A 13,153-nucleotide genomic window follows, 5' to 3' on the forward strand; every position below is an offset into this window, starting at 1 on the left:
TTTACTGAAGACCAATATTTCAGAGGGTTGTCTTTATACCAATAAGGCTTCAAAACTAATCACGTCAGTTTTTCATTGTCATAGGATCTATGTGTACAGACAAAGTAAATCTTCATTTTTTTTCTTCTGATCAAATCAAATTATACACCAAAATTTATATGGTATAGGGAAACACCAAATTTAAATGCACCAACATTTTACCACCCTATTTTGATACAAAAATGCCAAATTTTCCCCGACACCAAAATATCCCAATTTACGGTACTACCAAGGACAGATCACCCCATCCTGCCTGTTCACCTCCTACTGAGAACACAACTGATGATAATTCAGTTTCTACATATTGAAAGTTCTGTGTTAATCTTGGAAAGATTGGATACTCTTACATCTCAAGTCATCAAATTCAGAAGCAACACTATGGTTCTAGCAGGCCTAGATACAATGCCTGTATTATGTTTAAGTGAATGGTTACCAATAGTTACAAAAGTTACCAAGTTTGTTGTAATGACTGACTTTAAACTGAAAATTTCAGTTTATGACCTTAATCTGTAAATTTCAGTCCAGTCACCTTAAACAAACTTTGTACCTTCAGATATTAAACATAATTGCTTAACATTGTATACATTGTAGAATGAAATTACACCACAAACACTTTGTTATACATAAACATTAATTTATTTGTAAAATGTTCTTATAAATACAAATGTATACAGTGATTATGGACGGAAGAAGCTGTTATTGTGAAGATCAGCACTAAGTCTGAAAACGATCATTTACACCTGCCGTTATTTAATAATTTACACAGGCCGTTATTTAATAATTCACACCGGCCGTTATTTAATAATTTACACCGGCCGTTATTTCATTATTTACACCGGCTGTTATTTAATAATTTACACCGCTGCTATTTAATAATTTACTCCGGCCGTTATTTAATCATTTACACCGGCCGTTATTTAATCATTTACACCAGACCGTTATTAATCATTTACACCGGCTGTTATATCATAATTTACACCGTCTGTTATTTAATAATTTACACTGGCCGCTATTTAATAATTTACTCCGGCCGTTATTTAATCATTTACACCAGACTGTTATTAATCATTTACAGCGGCTGTTATTTAATAATTTACACTGGCCGTTATTTTATAATTTACACCGGCCGTTATTAATCATTTACACCGGCTGTTATTTAATCATTTACACCGGCCGTTATTTAATAATTTACACTGACTGTTATTTCATAATTTACACCGGCCATTATTTCATAATTTACATTCTTAGAATTGTGACTCGTGTACCAACAGTTCAGTCCCTAGTTGTCCATAGAAGGGTGAAAAACCACAAAACATTGTCTTAAGTTTGAAAAGGGGAGACAATCTATGGTGTCCATTTTCAAGGAGTGGATTTCCTTAGCAAGTTCTTGGACTGGATTTTGTCACATTAAATAGATAAATGATATTTTAACTAAGGAGAGTAAGTCATTCATTATATTGGTCAATTAGCATGGAATGTCTGGTATCATGAAAATATATACCTACAGTTTGTACAGTAATCAGAATGTGGCTAATATGTTAACTTCATGTAATTATATTTCCTGGGAAATCTTGTCACTAGTTTAGCTTGAGGTTTTTATTGCAGTCTAATTTATAAAATCATGATTTCTACAAACTATAACACAATACAGTATAAAATACTATAATCAATATGTATATACAACCTTAAATTAATATACAATACTTTGTCTACAAACTTCCAATCCTGACTTACTCCATACATGTATAAATATAAAATGTTCAGCATTCATTCATCAAAACACAGATCTATACCTCCCGGACAGTTCTTCTTACATACTTGCACTACATGTATGTTTGGTTAAAAAATATCACTTTAAATTTATTTCAAATTATTCACACTGTGTAGTTAAATAGAATTCAATAAATACAACATTGATATAAGATTCAGGACAGTAGTTATAAAAATGTTTTTGTCTTCAAATATATTTTACCATGTTTTACAATCATACTTCAAATTCACACATACATATACATATGTACATTGTACCTGGTATACACAAAAATGAACATTCATACATACACACACACGCATCAATTCAGTTCAGCCCATTTTTTCTGATTTTTTCAAACCCATTACATTGTAAATGATGGTTACAGAACAAACTAATACCACAAACATCAAAAGCTATGGTTACTAGCCATATGTTTTCTAAAGAATTTCAATAATTTCAAAATTTCCTTTGCATTCTTAACACCACAAAGTTTCCTCTGTTGAAAATGATGATCTTTACCATCCTCGATACTCCAGGGGATTCGATCACTTACGCTATCTACACCCCTGGACTATCTCGTAGTGAAATTGAAGGCAGCTCAGAGGAATAAATCTGAACCAATCACAGGCCAGAAAAAAATCCTTTGGAGACTACAGAGAGAGCGACGTCCAACTTCAAAGCCACACAGTCAACCACAGTGTACCTTTATACGGTTCTTTTGATGCATCAAATGACTAAATTACCTGTTCTGTCCAGTTGCCTTCAATTTCACGATGAGATAGTCCAGGGGTGTAGAGATCGTAAGTGATCGGAACCCCTGGAGTATCGAGGATGGATCTTTACAAGATCAGCCTCTTATTGTCATGAAATGCAACAACGCGCATTATCAATTCCTCTGAATTTTAGTTCTGCCAAACTATCATCAACCATAAATAAAGTTGTTATAACTTAAATTTACTGCTATAACATCAGTTTGACCACACATAACAGAGTGACCAGTAGCACACTGCTACTGACCACAGGTTGACCGGCAGATTGAAGGAAGGGGTAGAAGAAATCATATGGTAGTTTGGCGAGGAAGATTGGCGGTTCACCCACGTATCCTGTACTTGGTTCGGACACGTCTATGAAAGTCACTGATTGGCTGATCTCCACAGACTGTGTGAGAGCCGTACTTCCAGGTGAACAAAACGCTCCAATACACTGTAAGTATAGACAAGGATTAGTATTGAGTAGGGATATCAGAGTCTGTATGACTTCTGGAGATTCCTTATACATGTTATACATCTAATACAAATAAAATATTGATAGCTTGGATGTTAGCATGGGCATCAAGTGAGAGATTGGGCTGACAACCCTGATATTTTCACTGCTAGTTGAAAGAAAAATGGCATGCTAATTTAAAAGTATACCACTATATTATAATCATGTAGCATTGTATAGTAATCATACACATTGTAGAGGTTATGTCTCCAAGTCTAGGCCTACTGGCTATCTTCATGGCATCATAATTACATAGTTGTGTTATAGCAATCATGCAAAGAAAAGGGAAGGTATTAAATATAGTAATATGTTATTTTGTAGCATGTTCCCAGGACGCCACAAAGAAAGTCTTGAAAACATTAGCAGAACCTACCAGGTATACAATGTCATGTAATCTTCTATTGAAGATTTATGTACTCTATGCACAAGGCGCATACTATTTTGAAAATTCATATATATTTTAACATCAAATTCAACTGTCTTAAGGTGTGTTAAAAACTGTGCTGAATTGTTACTACTTACCCTAAACGTGACCAGCTGTCTGTCCTCGTAATTAAACTGGACACCAAGGATCTTCCTTTGAGGGTTGTTCAGGGCTCCGATGTTAGCGTAAAGAATCTGGACATGCATGCCGGTCGTTACAGAACATGTAGGACCACTGATAGTGGAGATTACCTACAATATATCACAGGTCTTTACAGAACACGTAGGACCACTGATAGTGGAGATTACCTACAATATATCACAGGTCGTTACAGAACATGTAGGACCACTGATAGTGGAGATTACCTACAATATACCACAGGTCGTTACAGAACATGTAGGACCGCTGATAGTGGAGATTACCTACAATATACCACAGGTCGTTACAGAACATGTAGGACCACTGATAGTGGAGATTACCTACAATATATCACAGGTCGTTACAGAACATGTAGGACCACTGATAGTGGAGATTACCTACAATATATCACAGGTCGTTACAGAACATGTAGGACCACTGATAGTGGAGATTACCTACAATATATCACAGGTCGTTACAGAACATGTAGGACCACTGACAGTGGAGATTACCTACAATATACCACAGGTCGTTACAGAACATGTAGGACCACTGACAGTGGAGATTACCTACAATATATCACAGGTCGTTACAGAACATGTAGGACCACTGATAGTGGAGATTACCTACAATATACCACAGGTCGTTACAGAACATGTAGGACCACTGACAGTGGAGATTACCTACAATATACCACAGGTCGTTACAGAACATGTAGGACCACTGATAGTGGAGATTACCTACAATATATCACAGGTCGTTACAGAACATGTAGGACCACTGATAGTGGAGATTACCTACAATATACCACAGGTCGTTACAGAACATGTAGGACCACTGACAGTGGAGATTACCTACAATATATCACATGTCGTTACAGAACACGTAGGACCACTGATAGTGGAGATTACCTACAATATACCACAGGTCGTTACAGAACATGTAGGACCACTGATAGTGGAGATTACCTACAATATATCACAGGTCGTTACAGAACACGTAGGACCACTGATAGTGGAGGTTACCTACAATATATCACAGGTCGTTACAGAACATGTAGGACCACTGATAGTGGAGATTACCTACAATATACCACAGGTCGTTACAGAACATGTAGGACCACTGACAGTGGAGATTACCTACAATATACCACAGGTCGTTACAGAACATGTAGGACCACTGATAGTGGAGATTACCTACAATATATCACAGGTCGTTACAGAACATGTAGGACCACTGATAGTGGAGATTACCTACAATATACCACAGGTCGTTACAGAACATGTAGGACCACTGATAGTGGAGATTACCTACAATATACCACAGGTCGTTACAGAACATGTAGGACCACTGATAGTGGAGATTACCTACAATATATCACAGGTCGTTACAGAACATGTAGGACCACTGATAGTGGAGATTACCTACAATATACCACAGGTCGTTACAGAACACGTAGGACCACTGACAGTGGAGATTACCTACAATATATCACAGGTCGTTACAGAACACGTAGGACCACTGATAGTGGAGATTACCTACAATATACCACAGGTCGTTACAGAACATGTAGGACCACTGATAGTGGAGATTACCTACAATATACCACAGGTCGTTACAGAACATGTAGGACCACTGATAGTGGAGATTACCTACAAATATATACCACAGGTCGTTACAGAACATGTAGGACCACTGATAGTGGAGATTACCTACAATATATCACAGGTCGTTACAGAACATGTAGGACCACTGATAGTGGAGATTACCTACAATATATCACAGGTCGTTACAGAACATGTAGGACCACTGATAGTGGAGATTACCTACAATATATCACAGGTCGTTACAGAACATGTAGGACCACTGATAGTGGAGATTACCTACAATATACCACAGGTCGTTACAGAACATGTAGGACCACTGATAGTGGAGATTACCTACAATATACCACAGGTCGTTACAGAACATGTAGGACCACTGATAGTGGAGATTACCTACAATATACCACAGGTCGTTACAGAACATGTAGGACCACTGATAGTGGAGATTACCTACAATATACCACAGGTCGTTACAGAACACGTAGGACCACTGATAGTGGAGATTACCTACAATATACCACAGGTCGTTACAGAACATGTAGGACCACTGATAGTGATTACCTACAATATACCACAGGTCGTTACAGAACATGTAGGACCGCTGATAGTGGAGATTACCTACAATATACCACAGGTCGTTACAGAACACATAGGACCACTGATAGTGGAGATTACCTACAATATACCACAGGTCGTTACAGAACATGTAGGACCACTGATAGTGGAGATTACCTACAATATACCACAGGTCGTTACAGAACACGTAGGACCACTGATAGTGGAGATTACCTACAATATACCACAGGTCGTTACAGAACACGTAGGACCACTGATAGTGGAGATTACCTACAATATATCACAGGTCGTTACAGAACACGTAGGACCACTGATAGTGGAGATTACCTACAATATATCACAGGTCGTTACAGAACACGTAGGACCACTGACAGTGGAGATTACCTACAATATATCACAGGTCGTTACAGAACACGTAGGACCACTGATAGTGGAGATTACCTACAATATACCACAGGTCATTACAGAACATGTAGGACCACTGATAGTGGAGATTACCTACAATATACCACAGGTCGTTACAGAACATGTAGGACCACTGATAGTGGAGATTACCTACAATATATCACAGGTCGTTACAGAACACGTAGGGACGCTGATAGTGGAGATTACCTACAATATACCACAGGTCGTTACAGAACATGTAGGACCACTGATAGTGGAGATTACCTACAATATACCACAGGTCGTTACAGAACACGTAGGACCACTGATAGTGGAGATTACCTACAATATATCACAGGTCGTTACAGAACACGTAGGACCACTGATAGTGGAGATTACCTACAATATACCACAGGTCGTTACAGAAACAGTAGGACCACTGATAGTGGAGATTACCTACAATATATCACAGGTCGTTACAGAACACGTAGGACCACTGATAGTGGAGATTACCTACAATATATCACAGGTCGTTACAGAACACGTAGGACCACTGACAGTGGAGATTACCTACAATATATCACAGGTCGTTACAGAACACGTAGGACCACTGATAGTGGAGATTACCTACAATATATCACAGGTCGTTACAGAACACGTAGGACCACTGACAGTGGAGATTACCTACAATATATCACAGGTCGTTACAGAACACGTAGGACCACTGATAGTGGAGATTACCTACAATATACCACAGGTCGTTACAGAACACGTAGGACCACTGATAGTGGAGATTACCTACAATATATCACAGGTCGTTACAGAACACGTAGGACCACTGATAGTGGAGATTACCTACAATATATCACAGGTCGTTACAGAACACGTAGGACCACTGATAGTGGAGATTACCTACAATATACCACAGGTCGTTACAGAACACGTAGGACCACTGATAGTGGAGATTACCTACAATATATCACAGGTCGTTACAGAACACGTAGGACCACTGATAGTGGAGATTACCTACAATATATCACAGGTCGTTACAGAACATGTAGGACCACTGATAGTGGAGATTACCTACAATATACCACAGGTCGTTACAGAACACGTAGGACCACTGATAGTGGAGATTACCTACAATATATCACAGGTCGTTACAGAACATGTAGGACCACTGATAGTGGAGATTACCTACAATATATCACAGGTCGTTACAGAACACGTAGGACCACTGATAGTGGAGATTACCTACAATATATCACAGGTCGTTACAGAACACGTAGGACCACTGATAGTGGAGATTACCTACAATATATCACAGGTCGTTACAGAACACGTAGGACCACTGACAGTGGAGATTACCTACAATATATCACAGGTCGTTACAGAACACGTAGGACCACTGATAGTGGAGATTACCTACAATATATCACAGGTCGTTACAGAACACGTAGGACCACTGACAGTGGAGATTACCTACAATATATCACAGGTCGTTACAGAACACGTAGGACCACTGACAGTGGAGATTACCTACAATATACCACAGGTCATTACAGAACACGTAGGACCAATGATAGTGGAGATTACCTACAATATATCACAGGTCGTTACAGAACACGTAGGACCACTGACAGTGGAGATTACCTACAATATATCACAGGTCGTTACAGAACACGTAGGACCACTGACAGTGGAGATTACCTACAATATACCACAGGTCATTACAGAACATTTAGGACCAATGATAGTGGAGATTACCTACAATATACCACAGGTCGTTACAGAACACGTAGGACCACTGATAGTGGAGATTACCTACAATATATCACAGGTCGTTACAGAACACGTAGGACCACTGATAGTGGAGATTACCTACAATATATCACAGGTCGTTACAGAACACGTAGGACCACTGACAGTGGAGATTACCTACAATATACCACAGGTCGTTACAGAACATGTAGGACCACTGATAGTGGAGATTACCTACAATATACCACAGGTCGTTACAGAACACGTAGGACCACTGATAGTGGAGATTACCTACAATATATCACAGGTCGTTACAGAACACGTAGGACCACTGATAGTGGAGATTACCTACAATATACCACAGGTCGTTACAGAACATGTAGGACCACTGATAGTGGAGATTACCTACAATATATCACAGGTCGTTACAGAACACGTAGGACCACTGATAGTGGAGATTACCTACAATATATCACAGGTCGTTACAGAACACGTAGGACCACTGATAGTGGAGATTACCTACAATATATCACAGGTCGTTACAGAACACGTAGGACCACTGATAGTGGAGATTACCTACAATATATCACAGGTCGTTACAGAACACGTAGGACCACTGATAGTGGAGATTACCTACAATATATCACAGGTCGTTACAGAACACGTAGGACCACTGATAGTGATTACCTACAATATATCACAGGTCGTTACAGAACACGTAGGACCACTGATAGTGGAGATTACCTACAATATATCACAGGTCGTTACAGAACACGTAGGACCACTGATAGTGGAGATTACCTACAATATATCACAGGTCGTTACAGAACATGTAGAACCACTGATAGTGGAGATTACCTACAATATACCACAGGTCGTTTACAGAACACGTAGGACCACTGATAGTGGAGATTACCTACAATATACCACAGGTCATTACAGAACATGTAGGACCACTGATAGTGGAGATTACCTACAATATACCACAGGTCGTTACAGAACATGTAGGACCACTGATAGTGGAGGTTACCTACAATATATCACAGGTCGTTACAGAACACGTAGGACCACTGATAGTGGAGATTACCTACAATATACCACAGGTCGTTACAGAACACGTAGGACCACTGATTACCTACAATATATCACAGGTCGTTACAGAACACGTAGGACCACTGATAGTGGAGGTTACCTACAATATATCACAGGTCGTTACAGAACACGTAGGACCACTGATAGTGGAGGTTACCTACAATATATCACAGGTCGTTACAGAACACGTAGGACCACTGATAGTGGAGGTTACCTACAATATATCACAGGTCGTTACAGAACACGTAGGACCACTGATAGTGGAGGTTACCTACAATATATCACAGGTCGTTACAGAACACGTAGGACCACTGATAGTGGAGATTACCTACAATATATCACAGGTCGTTACAGAACACGTAGGACCACTGATAGTGGAGATTACCTACAATATATCACAGGTCATTACAGAACATGTAGGACCACTGATAGTGGAGATTACCTACAATATACCACAGGTCGTTACAGAACACGTAGGACCACTGATAGTGGAGATTACCTACAATATATCACAGGTCGTTACAGAACACGTAGGACCACTGATAGTGGAGATTACCTACAATATATCACAGGTCGTTACAGAACACGTAGGACCACTGATAGTGGAGATTACCTACAAATATACCACAGGTCGTTACAGAACACGTAGGACCACTGATAGTGGAGATTACCTACAATATACCACAGGTCGTTTACAGAACACGTAGGACCACTGATAGTGGAGATTACCTACAATATATCACAGGTCGTTACAGAACACGTAGGACCACTGATAGTGGAGATTACCTACAATATATCACAGGTCGTTACAGAACACGTAGGACCACTGATAGTGGAGGTTACCTACAATATATCACAGGTCATTACAGAACATGTAGGACCACTGATAGTGGAGATTACCTACAATATACCACAGGTCGTTACAGAACATGTAGGACCACTGATAGTGGAGATTACCTACAATATATCACAGGTCATTACAGAACACGTAGGACCACTGATAGTGGAGGTTACCTAACAATATATCACAGGTCGTTACAGAACACGTAGGACCACTGATAGTGGAGGTTACCTACAATATATCACAGGTCGTTACAGAACACGTAGGACCACTGATAGTGGAGATTACCTACAATATTCACAGGTCGTTTACAGAACACGTAGGACCACTGATAGTGGAGATTACCTACAATATATCACAGGTCGTTACAGAACACGTAGGACCACTGATAGTGGAGATTACCTACAATATATCACAGGTCATTACAGAACACATAGGACCACTGATAGTGGAGATTACCTACAACATATTACAGGTCGTTACAGAACACGTAGGACCACTGACAGTGGAGATTACCTACAATATATCACAGGTCGTTACAGAACATTGTAGGACCAATGATAGTGGAGAGATTACCTACAATATACCACAGGTCGTTACAGAACACTGTAGGACCACTGACAGTGGAGATTACCTACAATATATCACAGGTCGTTACAGAACACGTAGGACCACTGATAGTGGAGATTACCTACAATATATCACAGGTCGTTACAGAACATGTAGGACCACTGATAGTGGAGATTACCTACAATATATCACAGGTCGTTACAGAACACGTAGGACCACTGATAGTGGAGATTACCTACAATATATCACAGGTCGTTACAGAACACGTAGGACCACTGATAGTGGAGATTACCTACAATATATCACAGGTCGTTACAGAACATGTAGGACCACTGATAGTGGAGATTACCTACAATATATCACAGGTCGTTACAGAACATGTAGGACCACTGATAGTGGAGATTACCTACAATATATCACAGGTCGTTACAGAACACGTAGGACGATATGATTACCTACAATATATACCACAGGTCGTTACAGAACACGTAGGACCACTGACAGTGGAGATTACCTACAATATATATCACATGGTCTGTTACAGAACATACGTAGGACCACTGATAGTGGAGATTACCTACAATATATAGGTCATTACAGAACATTTAGGACAATGATACAGATTACCTATATACCACAGGTCTTGAATATGTGGAGATTACCTACAATATATCACAGGTCGTTACAGAACACGTAGGACCACTGATAGTGGAGGTTACCTACAATATGTCACAGGTCATTACAGAACACGTAGGACCACTGATAGTGGAGATTACCTACAATATATCACAGGTCGTTACAGAACATGTAGGACCACTGATAGTGGAGATTACCTACAATATACCACAGGTCATTACAGAACACGTAGGACCACTGATAGTGGAGATTACCTACAATATATCACAGGTCGTTACAGAACACGTAGGACCACTGATAGTGGAGATTACCTACAATATACCACAGGTCATTACAGAACACGTAGGACCACTGATAGTGGAGATTACCTACAATATACCACAGGTCGTTACAGAACATGTAGGACCACTGATTACCTACAATATATCACAGGTCGTTACAGAACACGTAGGACCACTGATAGTGGAGATTACCTACAATATATCACAGGTCGTTACAGAACACGTAGGACCACTGATAGTGGAGATTACCTACAATATATCACAGGTCGTTACAGAACATGTAGGACCACTGATAGTGGAGATTACCTACAATATACCACAGGTCGTTACAGAACACGTAGGACCACTGATAGTGGAGATTACCTACAATATATCACAGGTCATTACAGAACATGTAGGACCACTGATAGTGGAGATTACCTACAATATACCACAGGTCGTTACAGAACATGTAGGACCACTGATAGTGATTACCTACAATATATCACAGGTCGTTACAGAACACGTAGGACCACTGAAGTGATTACCTACAATATATCACAGGTCGTTACAGAACACGTAGGACCACTGATAGTGGAGATTACCTACAATATATCACAGGTCGTTACAGAACACGTAGGACCACTGATTACCTACAATATATCACAGGTCGTTACAGAACACGTAGGACCACTGATAGTGGAGATTACCTACAATATACCACAGGTCGTTACAGAACACGTAGGACCACTGATAGTGGAGATTACCTACAATATATCACAGGTCATTACAGAACACGTAGGACCACTGATAGTGGAGATTACCTACAATATATCACAGGTCGTTACAGAACACGTAGGACCACTGATAGTGGAGATTACCTACAATATATCACAGGTCGTTACAGAACACGTAGGACCACTGATAGTGGAGATTACCTACAATATATCACAGGTCGTTACAGAACATGTAGGACCACTGATAGTGGAGATTACCTACAATATATCACAGGTCGTTACAGAACACGTAGGACCACTGATAGTGGAGATTACCTACAATATATCACAGGTCTTTACAGAACATGTAGGACCACTGATAGTGGAGATTACCTACAATATATCACAGGTCGTTACAGAACACGTAGGACCACTGATTACCTACAATATATCACAGGTCGTTACAGAACACGTAGGACCACTGATTACCTACAATATATCACAGGTCGTTACAGAACACGTAGGACCACTGATAGTGGAGGTTACCTACAATATATCACAGGTCGTTACAGAACACGTAGGACCACTGATAGTGGAGATTACCTACAATATATCACAGGTCGTTACAGAACATGTAGGACCACTGATAGTGGAGATTACCTACAATATATCACAGGTCGTTACAGAACATGTAGGACCACTGATAGTGGAGATTACCTACAATATATCACAGGTCGTTACAGAACATGTAGGACCACTGATTACCTACAATATATCACAGGTCGTTACAGAACACGTAGGACCACTGATAGTGGAGGATTACCTACAATATATACCACAGGTCGTTACAGAACATGTAGGACCACTGATTACCTACAATATATCACAGGTCGTTACAGAACACGTAGGACCACTGATAGTGGAGGTTACCTACAATATATACCACAGGTCATTACAGAACATGTAGGACCATGATAGTGGAGATTACCTACAATATATCACAGGTCGTTACAGAACACGTAGGACCACTGATAGTGGAGGTTACCTACAATATATCACAGGTCATTACAGAACATGTAGGACCACTGATAGTGGG

The 13,153-nt window shown here is 39.8% G+C and overlaps 1 protein-coding gene across 1 annotated transcript in view; it reads right to left on the minus strand.

The window, feature by feature from the left end:
- Window positions 1-652: 652 nt before the first annotated feature.
- Window positions 653-13,153, minus strand: part of LOC138329917 (tectonic-1-like) — a 57,142-nt gene continuing 44,641 nt past the window's right edge. Inside the window, exons 15-17 of the mRNA XM_069277201.1 lie at window positions 4,134-4,186; window positions 3,578-3,730; window positions 653-2,995 (exon numbers count right to left, since the gene is read on the minus strand). Of these exons, the coding sequence (XP_069133302.1) occupies window positions 2,753-2,995; window positions 3,578-3,730; window positions 4,134-4,186 (449 nt within the window). The 3' untranslated portion in view covers window positions 653-2,752. The remainder of the gene's footprint in view (window positions 2,996-3,577; window positions 3,731-4,133; window positions 4,187-13,153) is intronic.

The sequence above is a fragment of the Argopecten irradians genome, chromosome 8 (assembly GCF_041381155.1).
Source record: "Argopecten irradians isolate NY chromosome 8, Ai_NY, whole genome shotgun sequence".
Lineage (NCBI taxonomy): Eukaryota > Metazoa > Mollusca > Bivalvia > Pectinida > Pectinidae > Argopecten > Argopecten irradians.